General features: G+C 41.8%; 1 protein-coding gene and 1 pseudogene across 5 annotated transcripts in view; one reads left to right on the top strand and one right to left on the bottom strand.

The window, feature by feature from the left end:
• The window catches only part of astn1 (astrotactin 1), a 542,394-nt gene that overhangs the window by 359,860 nt on the left and 163,423 nt on the right, over nucleotides 1–19,111 (bottom strand). For all 5 annotated transcript variants that reach the window (XM_088349931.1, XM_088349940.1, XM_088349956.1 and 2 more), the window contains exon 8: nucleotides 17,284–17,451. In XM_088349931.1, the coding sequence (XP_088206057.1) occupies nucleotides 17,284–17,451 (168 nt within the window). The remainder of the gene's footprint in view (nucleotides 1–17,283; nucleotides 17,452–19,111) is intronic.
• LOC148376696 (U2 spliceosomal RNA) lies at nucleotides 4,493–4,626 on the top strand (annotated as a pseudogene).

The following is a 19,111-nucleotide window of genomic DNA, read 5'->3' as shown; positions in this document are numbered from 1 at the left end:
TGTGAGAAACGCAACGCAAGTGGGTCTTGTTTCTGTTCTGGTCCTGACAGATTCTTAGATATCGAATAAAAGTGTCGATAGAGGAAAACAATAGTAATGATAATTGTGGCCGTGGACCTTGAACATACGTTCCGAGAACCTTCAGAAAAAGATTGGTGTTAGGTATAGTTTACATTTGTATGCATATATATATATATATATATATATATATATATATATATATATATATATATATATATATATATATATAGCGCATGTGCGGCACAGTTCATGTCTTGAGAACCTCCTGCGTGGGTTCAAATCCAGCTCCAGACTTCCTGTGCGGAGTTTGTATGTTCTCCCCGTGCTTGCGTGGGTTTCCTCCGGGCACTCCGGTTTCCTCCCACATTCCAAAAACATGCATTTCTATCTATCTATCTATCTATCTATCTATCTATCTATCTATCTATTTCAGGTGAATTGGCCGGTCTAAATTGTCCCTAGGTGAGACTGAGCGAATGAGTTGTCTGTCCCCGTGTGCCCTGGGATTGGCTGGCAACCAGTTCAGGGTGTCCCCTGCCCACTGCCCGATGATTGCTGGGATGGGCTCCAGCACCCCCGCGACCCTACTGAGAATAAGCGGTGTAGCTAATGAGATGAGATGAGATGAGATATATATACATAAATGCTCAAAAATCTATGGGTCCCAACAGAGATAATTGGGTCCCCAAAATTTTGTGTGCTTCATGCCCTTACAATCTGTCGTCTTTTCCCTTACAAAATACAAAAAAATGTGTTTTTTTTCAAACATGTTTATTTATTTTGTTGCTCGACATGAATAAGGTTTATTGTAAAAAAAGTTAAAAAATGAAGTCGCTTGGACGTTCACTGTAAAAGGAAAAAATACTTGCAAATATAATTAAGTAGAATAATAAATTTTCTTATTCAAAGTATTAATTCATTTTCTGCATTAAATTATTGTTGGTGATATACAGATTAAAGGGATAACCACAAACCTGTCTTTTTTCGTTTTCTCCTTTTATACTTCCTTTTTTTTCGTAACTTCTTTATACAACATCATAATTCGTAATATAATGCATCAAAGCAAGTGAGCCGTTGGAGAGCCGGCTCTCTTGAATGAGTTGAGCCGAAAAAGCCGCTTCTCTAAAAAGAGACGGACTTTCACTACACAACTCAAACTCGAGATCGGCGTGCAGACGAAAACTCGAACCGCGAGACCGAAACAAATACGGCGGATCTACCTGACGAAATGTTTTGAGTGCGGTAAATTTTTGTTAAAAAAATGATAATGACAATTTCGTGTCAAAAAAGTTGCGTCCCGGGGACGTGTCCGGACGCAGGGACGCGGGCAAACGAGAACACTGTATATATTTGTATTGACCTGTTATGCACGTTAATGCAGTTAGCAGCACAATACAATTTAATACTACATAAGATAGATGTCAAGTCAGCGTATTTGCATGCACCTATGGAATATGAAATTTACATGGATCAGCCTGAGGGTTGCCATGTCAAAACAAAGAGTAAGGAATAACTTGAGTTATTGAGTTAGTGAATACATTAAATACATCAATCTATAGGCTAAAATCAGTCAAGCAGGAAATGGAATATGTTACATCATGATTTTTTTGATTGAAAACAAGTTTGTACAAAGTCAGGCTGACCAATGTATGTACACGGAACCGTCCGATAACGGGAAGGTTATCTTGTTAGTGTGGGTCGATGATATTGTTGTGGCTGCAGACAGTGAGATAAGTTTTGAAAGGTTAAAGAGAACCTCAAACAAAAATTCAACATGAATCAATCCAGGTATTTACCAACATTTTGGAGAGATTTGGCATGGGTGATTGCAAAGCTAGAGCGACACCTAGCGAAACAAAATGGGATCTGAACCCAGATGGGGACCAAATTGACCGGAGAACATCTAGAACAATGTAGGGCAGCCTTATCTCCATCATGACCTGTGATCAATGTTCCCTGTAATTTTCCTTACGGGTCTGAGCGTTCACACAAAGTCGGTGAGCTACGCTTGAAACAACAGTGAGCAACAGCAATCCCAAGTGTGGCAACTAAATCGTTATCAAACGTGTCCAAAACTTGGCATTAAGTTACATTTTGCTGAGTTTCCGGCAATGCAAAATTATTTTCCTCTTTTGAATGAATTGACTCATGTACTATTGCAAAGGTTGTCTGGCCTACAAACGTCGTTTGTTCTTACAATTATTTCACAAGATTTCCATTTATTTTATTTCCTGGTATTTTTTGTCGCATAAAACTAACATTTTTGAGGTCTTATTTAGTCGGTTGCACAGAACTGTATTTCATCACATTTTTTAGTGTTAGTACAATGTTGGCAACAAGATTGACCTGGTATAATTGGAAATTATTTGAATGCAACACAAACCTTTTCTTCTTTTTCCCAGTTTTTTTTCTATTTATTTTATTTCCTTGAAAAACATATCATTGTGTTTATTTTTTTCCTAGCTGTTACTTTTTTCTTGTTGTTCTCTATTTCCTTTTTTTTCCTTTGTTTCTTTCTTTTGATTTTTTCTGGCTTTTTTCTGATTTTGAACTAGCACCGCTGCAGGAAGACCAACAAACAACATGTAGTTTCACCTAAAGTTTCATAAGATTATGCATAAAATAATCAGACTACTTCTGTTTTTGTTGCAATTGATCCATGCCCTCGCAAAAAACAATTACGAAGCATTTCTTAAAAGCTATAACCAAGCTGTAATAACAGCGGTGATGAGCCCGGCAAGGTGTGGTACCCACGATAACCCGTTTTGAAGTTCTACTGCAAAGGAGGCCCCGTGTGTCATAGCACCCTCCCATCTTCTCCTTTAATGGATTGCAGAAGCAGCACAGATGTTGCCACGGCGCATCTCAGCTCTCATCGGTATCTTTTCTTGCAGAAAAGAGGATTGGACTTAAGCTATCTATAGCAACTCAGCAATCTCCCTGCAGCGCCCGCACACATGTGCACGCGGGCATCCAGACACGCGGGTACACATACTGCACAGCGCTTCTATCTGGGGTAGTATTGTGGAGAAAGTGCTAAATATGAAAACGGAATAGGAATTGCTGGCACCGGGGGTAAAAATGAAACCGCAAAAGTCTGGAAATAGGATGGCCACTTCATCTCATCTCATTAGCTACACCGCTTATCCTCAGTAGGGTCACGGGGGTGCTGGAGCCCATCCCAGCAGTCATCGGGCAGTGGGCAGGGGACACCCTGAACTGGTTGCCAGCCAATTGCAGGGCACACAGGGACAGACAACTCGCTCGCTCATTCACACCTAGGGACAATTTGGACCGGCCAATTTCCATGTTTTTGGAATGTGGGAGGAAACCAGAGTGCCCGGAGGAAACCCACGCAAGCACGGGGAGAACATACAAACTCCGCACAGGAAGTCTGGAGCTGTATTTGAACCCACGCAGGAGGCTCCCAAGACATGAACTGTGCCGCACATGCGCTAACCACTGCGCCGCCGTGCTGCCTAGAAAGTGAACAAGTTACCGTAAATTCCGCACTATAAGCCGCTACTTTTTCACCAAACTTTCAACCCTGCGGCTTATTCAGTGATGCGGCCAATTTATGTCATTTTTCTAACGGCCGCCAGCGGCGCTCGAGTACAAAAGGTAAGATTTAGACCGGTGGAATATATGCGCCGAGGAAGACTGCAACTTCACTAAAACTGGCCGCATGCGAAAGGCAACTTTTTCGCAAGTCTGCCAGTGGATCCTGACAGCGTGGGGCAGCATAAAAAAAATCCACCATCACCAACGGGTTTGGAAAAGCCGGTCTGCTGCGTGACGGAGAGGAGGGCACAGAATCAGGAGTGGATGAGAGCATGGGACGACGTCTATATGAGAAAGTTTCTTTCCGACAGGAAGACGACTTTGACGGCTTCAGTTCTAAGGAGGAAGATGAGGACGGTTTACCGTGATTTTTACAAGTACGGTATGTTTTTTTAACAGACCTGTTTACTGTTGTTACCATTAACTGCCCGGATGAAAGTTATATTATTATTATTATTATTAAAGCTTTGAAAACTCTCTCGGTGTACAGTCTTTCTTTGTAAATATGTGTAACCATGTATAATATGTATTTGCAACTGTATATTTCTGTCATGTATTTATTTGTATTTATTTTGGACACTTATTCTGATATGTTTTTAACAGGCCAATTAAAAAGAAGGGGCGTAACAAACGCAGGGTGACGGGAAGTGGGGACCGGTAAAGGTGAGTGTTTGTGGACACGGCGGACAATAGTGGATATATATTTTTCCCACCCTTACCTTTCGAAATATACACTTTTTTTTGGATTACTTTCAACGGGACCCTGACTCTGCAGGTCTGCATCAAACCTTAAGTACCGGTATAATTTTCCGTTCATATTGGCTGTGATCTTTGGACTGTTTACTTTAATAACGGGGATTGGCCCGGTATTGCAGTACCTCTGGGAATGATTATGCATTCATAAGATTGTGTATTGTCTATGAAGATCAAGTGTAGTAGCCATGATCTTTGATTTTTGCAATCCGGAGATGGAATAAGAGCTTGCTCTGTCCACTCCACGCATCGGCCCGGTATTGCAGTACCTCCGGGAACGGTGCATTCGCAATGATCGCAGCAAGGCTTTAGGGCTAGGACCTTAGCTTAGCCTTTTGGCTGAGAGTAAGTGTCCCGGCTCCTAGGCTTTGTAGCGTATTATGAACTGACCGATAACGGTTAATGGATAATGAATAACGAAGATAGATCAATATCCCTTAAAAACCCCAAACCCCCAGTTTCAATCATACTTATATGGCAGGGGAGATAACATGATCATGAAGGTGGTATACTCTTAGGGATCATTTCTATAGTTTTTGACTAGGACCTTAGCTTGGCCTTTTGGCTGAGAGTAAGAGTCCCGGCTCCTAGGCTTTGTAGATAGATAGATAGATAGATAGATAGATACTTTGTTCATCCCCGAAGCGTATTATGAACTGACCGATAACAGATAATGGATAATGAATAAAGAAGATCAATAACCCTTAAAAAATCCCTCCCCCCATCCAGTTTCAATCGCGGGACTTAAAGCCGGGTTTGGGTTAATTTTGTGTTTGTGTTACATTATTTTAATGTGGGCGCATGCGGCTTATATACAGGTGCGGCTAGTGTAAGTACAAAATCAGTCTCATCTCATCTCATCTCATTAGCCGTACCGCTTATCCTCATTAGGGTCGCGGGGGGCTGGAGCCCATCCCAGCCATCTCCGGGCAGTGGGCAGGGGACACCCTGAACTGGTTGCCAGCCAATCGCAGGGCACACACGGACAGACAACTCATTCGCTCATTCACACCTATGGACAATTTGGACCGACCAATTCACCTGAAATGCATGTTTTTGGAACGTGGGAGGAAACCGGAGTGCCCGGAGGAAACCCACGCAAGCACGGGGAGAACTTACAAAATCAGTGTTCCTCTTAAAATGTGGTGGCTGCGGCTTATAATCAGGTGCGCTCTATAGTCAGGAATTTACAGTAAATGAGAATACAAAGAGCAAAAACCGTTGGATTACAAGCAAATATGAATGTGACCAGCCATTTATCTCCTTTGATGCTTTGTGCAATTGGCGTTCTCCAAAATTAATCACTGGCTGCTTTGTGATGCGTTGATATCAAGGGAGGAAGAAATAAAACATGGAAGGTGACCTTGTTTGGCGTTACACCAGAGTGGAGTTCATATGATGTTTTAATTAATATGGGGACTCAGGGCTTATATCTCAACCTTCCATTATCCATCCATTATCTGCACCGGTTATCCTCAGTAGGGTCACGGGGGTGCTGGAGCCCATCCAAGCTATCTTTGGGCAGTGGGGGACACCCTGAACTGCTTTCCAGATAGTCGCAGGGCACACAGGGACAGACACCTAGGGACTTTTTGGACCGGCCAATTAACCTGACCTGCATGTTTTTGGAATGTGGGAGGAAACCGGAGTGCCCGGAGGAAACCCACGCAAGCACAGGGAGAACATGCAAACTCCACACAGGAAGGCTAATAGCTGGATTTGAACCAATGACATCCGAACTGTACCACAGACGCACTAACTACTCAGCTGCCGTGCCTCCCATAACCAAACCTTGAGTGCTTGAAATTAGAAATAACCCTAACCCTAAAAAATAGTAATTTATTGAAAAATTTGTTTTTTAAACTCTTGATTCTTTTTTGGATGAGCAACAAATAAAAGTCTAACCTTAAAAGGTCAGATGTTTTAATTCCCAACCCCAAAAATAAAAATAAATAAAAACAAATAATATGTACTTTATAGGTAGCACGGCGGCGCAGTAGTTAGCGCGTATGCGGCACAGTTCTGAGGTCATGAGATCAAACTTCCTGTCTGGAGTTTGCATGTTCTCCCCGTGCTTGCGTGGGTTTCCTCCTGGCACTCCAGGTTTCCTCCCACATTCCAAAAACATGCATGTATGTTTACTATTGCAGAATTTGTCAACCATTGTGTTCTATTGATGTCAAGAACCGAAACAAGAGGCGGACCCAGATGCGTGACGTTTCTCACACAAGCTTTATTTTAAGGGAAATGGGGCAGTCATTGACACAAACACCAGTGATTCAGCGATTGTTGGGCGGAAGACGTAAGCCAGCAGTCTGGTGTGGAATGATAGGAAGCCAGAGGCTGACAAAATCGATACCAATTGCACGAGCAAGTATTGAACAGATGGGGTGGATACCGGACAGGACGGGACAGACAGAATTGATATCAGGCACTGGAGACTGGAGTCACACGCTAGAGATCGAAATTAAACAGGACAAACTAGACAGGAAGGGAAGCCAATCTGTCAACGAGCCGCATCTGGCGCCACACGGGCGGGGCTAATTGGGCGCCATGGCAACCGTGACAATTGATTAGCTTAGTAACAGTAACAATTATCCATATCAGTAGTCAGTAGTTTCGGTAGCAGCAGATATATGGCCATGTGCTATTTATCTGCTTACTAAGTAGTACAAGGAACTATCTTTTATTTTTTATTCAATTTATTTGGACCCCTTAGGGCACAGGTGTCAAAGAGGCGGCCCGCGGGCCAGATCAGGCCCGCTAAGGGATTGAATCCGGCCCGCGAGACAAGACTCAGAGAAGCGCAAGAGAAAAACAAGCTGCAGGTTGAAATATGTCAACATGATGTTGACAAAGCCAGGTGCCTCTCACAAAGGCACTGTACTTGTATTTATTTCTCTCTCTCTTCCTTTCTCTTCTTTCTTTTCTTTCTCTTCTTTCTTTTCTTTCTTTTCTTTCTTTTCTTTCTTTTCTTTCTTTTCTTTATTTCTCTTCTTTCTTTCTCTTCTTTTCTTTCTCTTCTTTCTCTTTCTTTCTCTTCTTTCTTTCTTTCTTTCTCTTCTTTCTTTTCTTTCTCTTTTTTCTTTTGTTTATCTTCTTTATCTTATTTCTTTCTCCTTTTTCTTTCTCTTCTTTCTTTCTTTTCTTTCTTTCTCTTCTTTCATTCTTTTTTTTCTTTCTTTCTCTTCTTTTCTTTCTCTTCTTTCTCTTCTTTCTCTTTCTTTCTCTTCTTTCTTTCTCTCTTTCTCTTCTCTCTCTTCTTTCTTTCTCTACTTTCTTTCTCTTCTTTCTTTCTCTTTGTTTTTTCTTTTCCTTCTCTTCTTTCGCTTCTTTCTTTCTCTTCTTTCTTTTCTTTCTCTTTTTTTCTTTTCTTTATCTTCTTTATCTTCTTTCTTTCTCCTTTTTCTTTCTCTTCTTTCTTTCTTTCCCTTCTTTCTTTCTTTCTTTCTCTTCTTTCTTCCTCTCTTTCTCTATCTTTTTCTTTTTCTCTTTCTCATTCTCTCTCTTTCTTTCTTTTCTCACCCCTCCTCTTTAATCTACTAGTCCGGCCCCCAACAGAATTTTTGTTCTATCGTGTGGCCCCCGAGTTAAAATGAGTTTGACACCCCTGCCTTAGGGAAATTTATTTTCACCGATTGTACCTGGAGGGTAGAGTCAGTGCTGTCACAGCAAAGCGTGCGCCAAATGACCGATTTACTGCAACTAGTAGTGACTAGAGATTGGGCTTTTTAGGCTGGGATGGCCCTAAACATGTCTAATAACCTATTTTGCTTGATTCAGTTGTTTAACATTTCACTTCAAAAAAGGAAAAAAAAAATTCTTATTCTACTAAAAGAACAAAAAAGTTACAACCTAGTATGCAGTTTTGGGCATATTACTTTATACAAAATAATTAGTTATCGTTACTTACTACATCTTACAAAAAATATTTAAGTTAGTAACAGAATTACCCTATAGTAAAAGTACCTAGTTATTTTTGAAGTAACAGAAAAAGTTACTTTCTCTGATAAGTAGTATGTCAAATCATTTGAAATTTTCCAAGAAAATACATAACGCCGCAGTGACATATTTAACTGGAGTTTATTTGAAGAGATGAGAATTTTTACTTTTTATGAGGTCGTTTTTCTTGGCTCGACTCCCTAAAAAGAGCCGGTTCTTTCTGGTCACAAATGGCTCTTCAGATTGTTTTTGTTGTACATTATGTCACGGTCGCCATGGCGCCCAATTGGCCCCTACCGTGTGGGGCCAGCTGCGGCTCGTTGACAGATTGGCTCTTCCTTTGTCAGTCCGTCAAGGAACCTCTGCCCCACAAGATGCGGGTTTTGACTCAGTCCTGTTTCCTGTTGGTATTTCCTGTCCGTTATTGTTCCCGTTTATTTTGACCTGTTTAATATCAGTCTCCAGTTTCGTTCCCGTCAAGTTTGTCCTATTTAATTTCGATATCCTTTTGGTATCAACCTGTTTGTCTCGTTGTTTAGTGTTGGTTTCCCAAACCTGAACAGGAAGAGAACCCAAATGTGTGACGTTTCTCACAAAAGCCTTTTGTTTTACGGGAAATGGGGAGTCCTGCACGTTAGGCAGCAGTCTGGCGTGGAATGACAGGAAGCCAGAGATCGACGAGATCGATACCAATTGCCCGAGCAGATATCGGACAGATGGGGTAGATACCGGACAGAATGTGACAGGCAGGATTTATATCAAAACAGGATATCGAAATCAAACAGGACAAAATAGACGGGAACAATACCAGACAGAAAATTCCAACAGGAAACCGGACAGAGTCAAAACCCACGTCTTGCGGGGGAGAGGTTCGTTGACGGACTGACAAAGGGAGAGTGACAGCACTGAGCTTAAATAGAAAGGAAGCCAATCTGTCAACGAGCTGCAGCTTGCCCCACACAGGCGGGTCCAATTGGGCGTCATGGCAACCGTGACAATCTGTCCTGAAAAACATATCAGTTGATCCCTATTATTTTATTCTGTTGCACACATTTTTGGAGAAGGCATTGTTCAACAAATTAAAAATACATTCACCACCCAGAATTCCTATTGATCGAAGATCGCTACGAATAATAATCAACAGCAGTTCTTGAAATAGCTTCAGCGCTGTTAGACAGACACACGAAAGCCTGCGGGAAGCTGAGAGGAGGTGGACACGCTATCTACGTAAACACGAGGTGGTGTAACCCTGGGCACAAAGATTTCCATCTGCTGCAGGGACTTTGAACTTTTGGCCTAGTGACGTCATCCACTCCGCTGTTGCTAAACTACAATACAGCACCCTGAGGCCATCCTGTTAATAGTCAACACAAGGATACTGCTGGAAGTGTGAATTGCCTTACGGGGATGAATAAAGTATCTATCTATCTATCTATCTATCTATCTATCTATCTATCTATCTATCTATCTATCTATCTATCTATCTATCTATCTATCTATCTATCTATCTATCTATCTATCTATCTATCTATCTATCTATCTATCTATCTATCTATCTATCTATCTATCTATCTATCTATCTATCTACCCATCCATCTATCTATCTACCCATCCATCTATCTATCTACCCATCCATCTATCTATCCATCCATCTATCTACCCATCCATCTATCTACCCATCCATCTATCTACCCATCCATCTATCTATCTCATCTCATCTCATCTCATCTCATTAGCCGTACCGCTTATCCTCATTAGGGTCGCGGGGGGGCTGGAGCCCATCCCAGCCATCTTCGGGCAGTGGGCAGGGGACACCCTGAACTGGTTGCCAGCCATTTGCAGCATCTATCTATCTCTCTATGGTATTTATCTATCTATCTATCTATGGTATCTATCTATCTATGGTATCTATCTATCTATCTATCTATCTATCTATGATATCTATCTATCTATCTATGGTATCTATCTATCTATCTATCTATCTATCTATCTATCTATCTATCTATCAATGGTATCTATGGTATCTATCTATGGTATCTATGGTATCTATGGTATCTATGGTATCTATGGTATCTATCTATGATATCTATGGTATCTATGGTATCTATGGTATCTATCTATCTATCCATCCATCCATCCATCCATCCATCCATCCATCCATCCGTCCATCCATCCATCCATCCATCCATCCATCCATCAGTCTTACAGGCAGAATGAATTAGCATTTTCTCCTAAATAGTTTGCAAAAACCTGAAGTACCTAACTGATGTATAATAGATAAGTGATAGATATGCTATTCTGTTTAAAAGGGAAGACAGTTGATTTGGTGGAAGTCAAGATCAAAATGTAATCACTCGCGTAGAGGGACAGCGAGCTCATTAGACAACACAATATTTTACAATTCTGTTTTATCACTGCGCTGTTCTCATTATTTATACCTTGAATACGGTTGCTCGCCTGAATAAAACATGCCGTACAGCAGCTTCACATGACTTTCACAAATGATGTGTGGCCATGTATAACATCCTGCAATCTTAAATATACTACATTTGATGGAAAAACGGTCCTCGGTTTAATTATTATTTATTATTTTCGGATTCAATTAATAACGTGTTTGCTCAATCGAGACTTTATCAGAAAGAGATTTTTCGGATGTGATTAAAAGTTTGAATTTCCAGGGACACAGCTCGGTCCTGAGAATATGCCGTAGAGGATGTTGAAAGATAAAAATGAAGATACATTATCTGATAATACTGTTGGAGAGCAAATAATGGATAATATCTACAATTAAAAAGGCACAGTGGTACCTCTACTTACCAATTTAATTTTGGTTTGGGAATATATTTGTAACCTGAAATATTTGTAAGCAGAGACACCTTTCAAATGTAAATGCGCTAATCCGTTCCAAGCCCCGCAAAAGTATATATATATATTGTCATATAAATCACAAAAGAGCATAAAAACATGAAACAAATCCATGTTAAAATTAGATTACAGCACAATTAACATACAACGAAAGGCATATCATGTAAAAAAACAAAACAAAGAATGAGGGAAATCATTCAATTCTTGATTTAAATTTTAACTTTAACAGGAGACATGAAGAGCATGCCAGGATGTATGCAGATGCACCAGTTGCCAGGTAGAACTCAGGTACCGTATTTTCCGCACTATAAGGCGCACCGGGTTATAGGGCGCACCCCGAAAAAATAGTTTTTGGTCCTATATTTGACATACATAAGACGCACCGGATTATAAGGCGCTACAATGGGAACGTCGACAAAACAGTCAGATAGTTCAGTCAAACTGATTACCCCCTTAACATTCCAAAAGCTTGCAAAGACGCAAATACTTGTCGAGAACACGTGCGGATGCGGTGTCCGTACGATGTCACTTAAATGCATCGTTCCATCATTCGGAAGGTTAAAGTCTTGGGATTCAAGAAATGCCAACCATTCCTTAGTTTCTATTTTCGCTCGCAACTTTACTGTGCATATGACAATAAACACTTGGAATTGAGTTTAATTTCAAAATAGACACTCCATTCCATCCATTATCTGCACCGCTTATCACAGAAACATCGAGTTCAGTCTGAAACAAGATACTGGGAAAATATATAGCCGGAGTAGCTCACCGAAGTCGTTGTGTTCAATAATAATGTGCAGCCGTGGTCCTCTTATATCCATGAGTGTAGTAAATCCAGGAGAATAAAATATTTACAAATACAGAATAGTAAAAAAATGCTTTCTGTATGCCGTCAACCATGTGCTATATTCATCTTTTTCGGCCAATTGCAGGCTTTGTTTTGCCGCTTCAGCCAATGCCAGCCTGTAAATGATAAAAAGGATCCGCCCCTTGACCTCTGAATAACTTTAGCCAATAGTGACCGATTCAACTGATGATTGACACATCTTTTTCGGCCAATTGCAGGCTTTGTTATACAGCTTAAGCCTATGCCAGCCTGTAAATGATTAAAAAGGATCCGCCCCTTGACCTCCGAATAACTTTAGCCAATAGTGATCAATTCAAATGATGATTGACACATTGGTTAGCCAATGAAACGCCAGTATATAAATCCCAGCATACACCGCGAACTACTTGGCATTCGGGGGAAAATCTAGTCGGTGGCTGCAAGTTAGTTGGAAGACTTTGCGATTTAATATTGATCCATAAATAAGGCACACTGTATTATAAGGCGCATGGTCAGCTTTTGAAAAAAAAATAAGACTTTTAGGTGCGCCTTATAGTGCGGAAAATACGGTACTTTAAGCTGAAAATTTTGTATCTAGAGACATTTGTAAGTAGAGGTACCAAAGTATTGTGGAAGCTACGGATTGTCAGCCTCATATTATATGTGTGTCACGATTACCCTTTGCCCTCACCTGCGCCCGCTCATTTCGCGCTAGCTGCTGCTCGTTGCCTGATTGGTTCCCCTCCTTTTTAAATTCAACGCTTCCAGTCACTCTTTGTCAGTTCGTCAGCGAACTTCCACAAATGCAAGGCAAGCACTATCTGACTCTGGCTCTCGTCTGTCCTGTCCTTAACTGTATCCTGCTCTTCTGCCCGGGCTTCCCGATCGTCTCCGGCTCCCTGACTTTTTTCTTCCTTCGACCACGCTCCGATCTCCTGTCCCGGCTACTCGAGCTGAGTTTGCCCCCCGACAACGCTCTGATTTCCCGTCCCAGCTACTCGACTCGTTTCTGCCCATCGACCACGCGCGGATCGCTCGTCCTGGCTACTCAACTCATTTCTGTCCATCAACCACGCTCCGATCGCCCGTCCCGGCTCCTCAACTCGTTCCCGCCTTCCGACCATGCTCCAATCCCGTGTGCTCCCTGCTCCTCAGTCCGTCAACAAACCTCTGTACTTGTTTTGACTCAGTCCGGTATCCTGCTCGTGCATCCAGTATCCGATATTGATCTTGTCTGTCTCCTCCTGTACGTTATCTTGATCCTGTCTCCAGTATCCAATATCGATCCCGCCTTTCTTGTCCTGTACGGTATCTTGCTCCAGTGTCTGGTATCGACCGCGTCTGTCTCGTCATGTCCGGTATCTTGCTCCCGTCTCCAGAATCCAGCATCGATCCTACCTGCCTCCTCCTGTCCGGTATCTTGCTCCAGTCTCCAGTATCCGATATCGAACCTGCCTGTCTCGTCCTGTCCGGTATCTTGCTCCAGTCTCCAGTATCTGATATCGATCTCGTCTGTTTCCTCCTGCCTGGTATCTTGCTCCAGTCTCCAGTATCCGATATCTGTCCCGCCTGTCTCGTCCTGTCCGGTATCTTGCTCCAGTCTTCGGTATCCTGTATCGATCCCATCTGTTCTGTCCGGCCTTGATCTCGTCTGCCTCTGACTTCTCTGTCTCACTTCTTCCGCCTAGCAATCACCGCATCCCTGCCGTTCCAGTTCACGCGCATGACTGTCTCATTCCCGAAAATAAAACTTGTTTGAAAACATTACGCGTCTGGGTCCAACGCAAATACTTTGTGTTGGGTAAAAATGAGCGTAATAAAAAGCTTACATTTTCAGTAACAGTAAGTTCTTTACATTACATTTAATCACATTTAAACAATGTACATAATTGGTACGTAATCCCTGCAATACCTATATAATAATACCTATTTCACAGTGCCCTGTTTGGGTGTAGCAGGGCACGTCATAGGACAGCGCCATACAAACTAATACCAGCTGCCGTTAATCACAAGAAAAAGAGAAATGTAATTGCAGAGTGAAGTCAGTCTCTCCGTCATTTTGAGCAGACTAGTATAAGCACTTTACCCAAAATTCAAACATTCTTCAATCCTTGAAAATAAAACATTAAAATTCTATCATTTTCAAGGGTTTCAAGCACTCTTACGAACCCTGTACAGTTTATATACTGCGTTCCCACTCTGTCAATCAAATGTTGAATACAATTAGATGAATGCATTTTTAAATCTGAGTGTTCCTCAACAAGCAAAAACCTCACTGTATTTGCTTTGGCACAGACAAAAACACATTAATTATCTCATAAGTATCTGGCATATAATGCTAAGTCCATAGAAGTACAAATACCAGATAATATATATTATAGCAAATGCATTCCAATATTGTAGAAGCTACCAATTGTCAGCTTTAGATTATGCTCAGGGAGCTTATGCGTTTGCCCAGATACATGAAAAATTAGAGGGAACATAGGTCTGCGTCATTTCAAGCACTTCGCCAAAAATTCAAGCACTTTCCAATCCTTGAAGATACAACATTTGCTACACTCCTTTCCTGGCTTACGACCCCGACCACGTTTTTGCTCTCCTGTCCCGGCTACTGACCCGTGTCCCATTCCCTACATTTTTTTTTATTAAACGGTGGTATAGTAGTCTGTTTTCCCATTTCTCAGCTCAAATATTGTAGCTGGTGGAATAGTAATGGTACCCAGGTTGTGGCGATAAAAGCGTAAAATCTTAACCACTGGGCCAGATAACATATGAAAATGTAGTAGGTTTATTTTTATCACACCATATTTAGTCATAGTACCAGTGTTACTTTTGTTGTGCATTCCACATGTTGTCACAGTTGCCATGGCGCCCAATTGCCCCTGCCCGTGTGGCGCCAGCTGCTGCTCATTGACAGATTGGCTTTCGGTCTATTTAAGCTCTGCTATCATTTTTCCTTTGCCAGTCCGTCAACGAACCTCTGCCCCGCAAGACGTGGGTTTTGACTCGGTCCTGTTTCCTGTTGGCGTTTCCCTGTCCGGTATTGTTCCCGTCTATTTTTGTCCTGTTTATTGTTCTCTCTAGTTCCCATTCCAGTCTTGTTTTTCCTGTTTTATTTCGATATCCTGTTGGACTAGTTTACAGGCTGTCATACACTTTCCGGACAAATTTCAACTTGTTACCTAGTGTTCTCTTATTGATGTTTACTATTGTTGGTGTACTGTAAATCAAAGCTAAATCTATTCCACCCTGGTCATCCTGGAAGGGGGATTACCACTTGTGAGGCCCCTTCTCAAGGTTTCTCTTTTCCTCACGCTGAGGTTTTGAGTTTTTCCTTGCCCGCAAGTACAAATACCTGATAATATATATTATAGCAAATGCATTCCGATATTGTAGAAGCTACCAATTGTCAGCTTTAGATTATACTGTGTGACTTGAGGAATTAAGCAAAAAACAATTTCAAGTCGTGACTCATTCACTGATGAATTCATAAGCCAAATTCCTTTTGTAATAAAAACAAAACAATTTGACTAAGGAACAGCGTAGTTCAGGAAACACATTTGTGTCCCCTTTTTTGTCGGATGTTTTCAAAGTGTTTTCACTCAATTTTGATTTGATTTGGGGCGGCAGTAGCTCAGGAGGTAGAGAGCTCGTCTTGGGATCAAGGGGATCCCAGTTCGAATCCCGGCTCGTCCGTGTTACATGTCGAAGTGTCCTTGGGTAAGACACTGAACCCCTGATACCCCCAATAAGCAGGTTAGCGCCTTACATGGCTGCAAGGCCGCTATTGGGAAATGTGGAGCACATTGTAAAGCGCTTTGGGAAGTCATTGACTTGAAAAGTGCTATAGAAATGCAGATCATTTTAAATCTGGCAATCTCTTCTTCTAATTGCACGACACTCATGAAAGGTAAAATTGAATTAGGTCTTTGGTTTTAAAACAGGGTTTGTGAGTATATTCATACAAGAATGTCATTGAAAGTTTTTCTGTGTGCAGATCCAGGACCATCATGACTCTAAAACTCCTTTGGCGCCAGTTGCCTCGGACTCTGATTGGCTCTCTGTCCCTGTTCAAACCCACTCCTATCTGTCCCCTGTTGTCAGTCCGTCTGTGAACCTCAGTTTATACTAGGTGAGCCTTTTTTCGACCCTGACTCCAACCTGTTTTTTGCTCCTGTCTGTCCCAGCTTCGACCCGTGTCTGATCCTGACCATGTCTACTCTCCTTTCCTGGCTTACGACCACATTTTTGCTCTCCCGTTCCTGCTACTGACCCGTTTTTCCGTTCCCGACACCGCCATCGCTCGCCATCAGTTGAGTTGTTCAAGGTTTATTATCAATCCTGTCTGTCTCGTCCTGTCCGGTATCGACCCCATCTGTCCGATATCTGCTCGGGCATTCGGTGTCGATCTCGTCGGTCTCTGGCTTCCTGTCTTTCCACGCCAGACCGTTGCCTAACGTACATGACTCTCCATTTCCCGTAAAATAAAAGCTTGTGTGAGAAACGTCATGCATTTGGGTCCTGATCATGTTACGGTTCCTGATAGAGGGGGCGTTTTTCGCTACATGCAAAAAAACGACATGCAAATATAATTAATTAGAAAAAAAATTATACAACCATGTCGACCAAGTATACTCTTCCCTTGGCTTCGATATGTACAAGTCTGTTAGTTGCTTTCGATAGGATGTCCGTGTTACATGTCGAAGTGTCCTTGGGTAAGACACTGAACCCCTAATACCCCCAATAAGCAGGTTAGCGTCTTACATGGCTACAATACAAGGCCGCTATTGGGAAATGTGAAGCACACTGTAAAGCGCTTTGGGAAGTCATTGAAAAGCGCTATATAAATGCAGGTCATTTAATTTCATTTCTGTTGCGCCAAAAAAGCCGGTTCTCTAAAAAGAGACGGACTTCCTTTCACTACATAATTACCACATGAAATCCGGGACGGCAGACGCATGCGCACAGTAGCATCAAACCGCTGGCTTCGTTTGCAACGAACGAAAACGATACCGAGATAGAGGCTACCGCGGTGAACTGGTTTGTCTTGATTAATTTGCCGTTTCATGGTAGTCGGTGTATACCGGATGGTACCCATCATTGACAAATTTGCGTTTTTCCGTACAGATTTTATCGTACGTGGTACATGTCTTAAAATGCATAATAAACGTACTTTGTACGGCAAAAACATACAGGTTGACATGTATGGCATCATCTCGTGGGTTGGATCCAATCTGTTGACCGCCCTTATACAACCCGCGGCCCGTAGTTTGGTGACCCCTGAAAAATGCTACCTGAAGTGTTCCAAAGCTCACCTGTTTCTTGATCACACTGGTGCTCGCAGGGGTCCAGGAGGCGTCGTCCACACAATTCATTCACCCATGGCCCGCTGGCATTCTGCTGATAGTACAGCAAGATTTGTGCCGGGTTCAGCCAGTCTGAAGCATCCAATTGACTACCCTGAAGCAAAATGAACCTTGACCCTGAGGATGGGGGAAAAGAACGAGAGAGACTGGATGAAAAAAGACTGTTGATCGTGTGGGAGAGAGAAAAAACTGTTTGTATTTATAATGAAGAAGTGCAGAAATCGGATATGACCAATTTAATTACATGATTCAACACACTTTTTTCTGAACGTAACCTTACTTTTTTTAACCAGCTCGGTGGCCTTGGGGGTATGGCGCCCGCCCCGAGACTGGGAGGTTGTGGTTCGAGCCTCGGCCGAGTCATGTCTAAAACTTAAACATTGGTACCCGTTGCCTCCCTGCTTGGCGTTCAGCTTTAGGGGTTGGAATTGGAGGGTTTGGTCACCTAATGACTCCCAACACATTAGTTGGGTTGAGCGAGGGGGCTGGGAATCCCCTCCTCTGAATCAATCTCCCAAAAGAGCCAGAAATAACTCTAGCCACCTCCCACTAGGGGGTTATGGCTGTGGTATATTAATAAAAACCTTACTTTTTTCATATTTAGTTTATTTTGTCTTTTATTAGCATTTTTGGTATTGGAGTAATCCAAAAGTAATTGAAAGTAATCCATTTAAAGTAACCCTATCCAACCCTGTACGCAAGTGGGTTCTGCCTCCTCTTTTCTGTCCTGCTCCTGACACTGGATGCATTCACACAGACTAAAGAAACTGATCAGAGGACAGTTTACTCTAGTCCCGAATTCAATTTGATGTCACGTTTATTTTGGAAATACTGCAGTTACACCGAATGTCTGTTAAATGACTTCGGACATAAATGAATTGCATGTTTTGTTGCCGTTCCACAATGAGATTCTATTCCCTCGCTTCAGGCATTTACACCCAACAAAAGCACTACCCAACCCAATTTTTCTTCTGTTCCTCAATCAGAGATGGATGTGTTATTCTAAGTAAACAAACATCTCCGAATAATTACTTCTCCTGATGTGAATAGCTAAAAATAATGGTATTAGAGGGAAACACTACCCCACCAGTCGGCATGAATAGCATTTTCATCCAGTGGAAGAATACAGATTCACCGAAACCAGGGTTGGGTAGGGTTACTCTAACTTGATTACTTTCAAATACTTTTGGATTACTCCAATACCAAATATGCTAATAAAAGACAAAATAAACTAAATATGAATACAATTTTGACTCACAACACGTGGTAAGCTTTCTCTCCTGGCTTTGATCTCTTTGATCTCCGGCAAAACTAACATCAAATGCGACCAGGGTTGGGTAGGGTTACTTTAACTGGATTACTTTCAATTACTTTTGGATTACTCCAATACCAAATATGCTAATAAAAGACAAAATTAACTAAATATGAATACAATTTTGACTCACAACACGTGGTAAGCTTTCTCTCCTGGCTTTGATCTCTTTGATCTCCGGCAAAACTAACATAAATGCGACCAGGGTTGGGCAGGGTTACTTTAACTGGATTACTTTCAATTACTTTTGGATTACTCCAATACCAAATATACTAATAAAAGACAAAATAAACTAAATATGAATACAATTTTGACTCACAACACGTGGTAAGCTTTCTCTCCTGGCTTTGATCTCTTTGATCTCCGGCAAAACTAACAAAATGCGACAGAAACGGAATGATAATAAATCCAAACAGCTTGCCAACATCATTTTTGCCATTCCATGTATTCCGTTACTCCCCAATA

Source organism: Urocampus carinirostris, chromosome 1 (genome assembly GCF_059441175.1).
Source record: "Urocampus carinirostris isolate Australia breed hairy pipefish chromosome 1, RoL_Ucar_1.0, whole genome shotgun sequence".
NCBI lineage: Eukaryota > Metazoa > Chordata > Actinopteri > Syngnathiformes > Syngnathidae > Urocampus > Urocampus carinirostris.
This window is presented reverse-complemented; position numbering and strand designations above follow the sequence as displayed.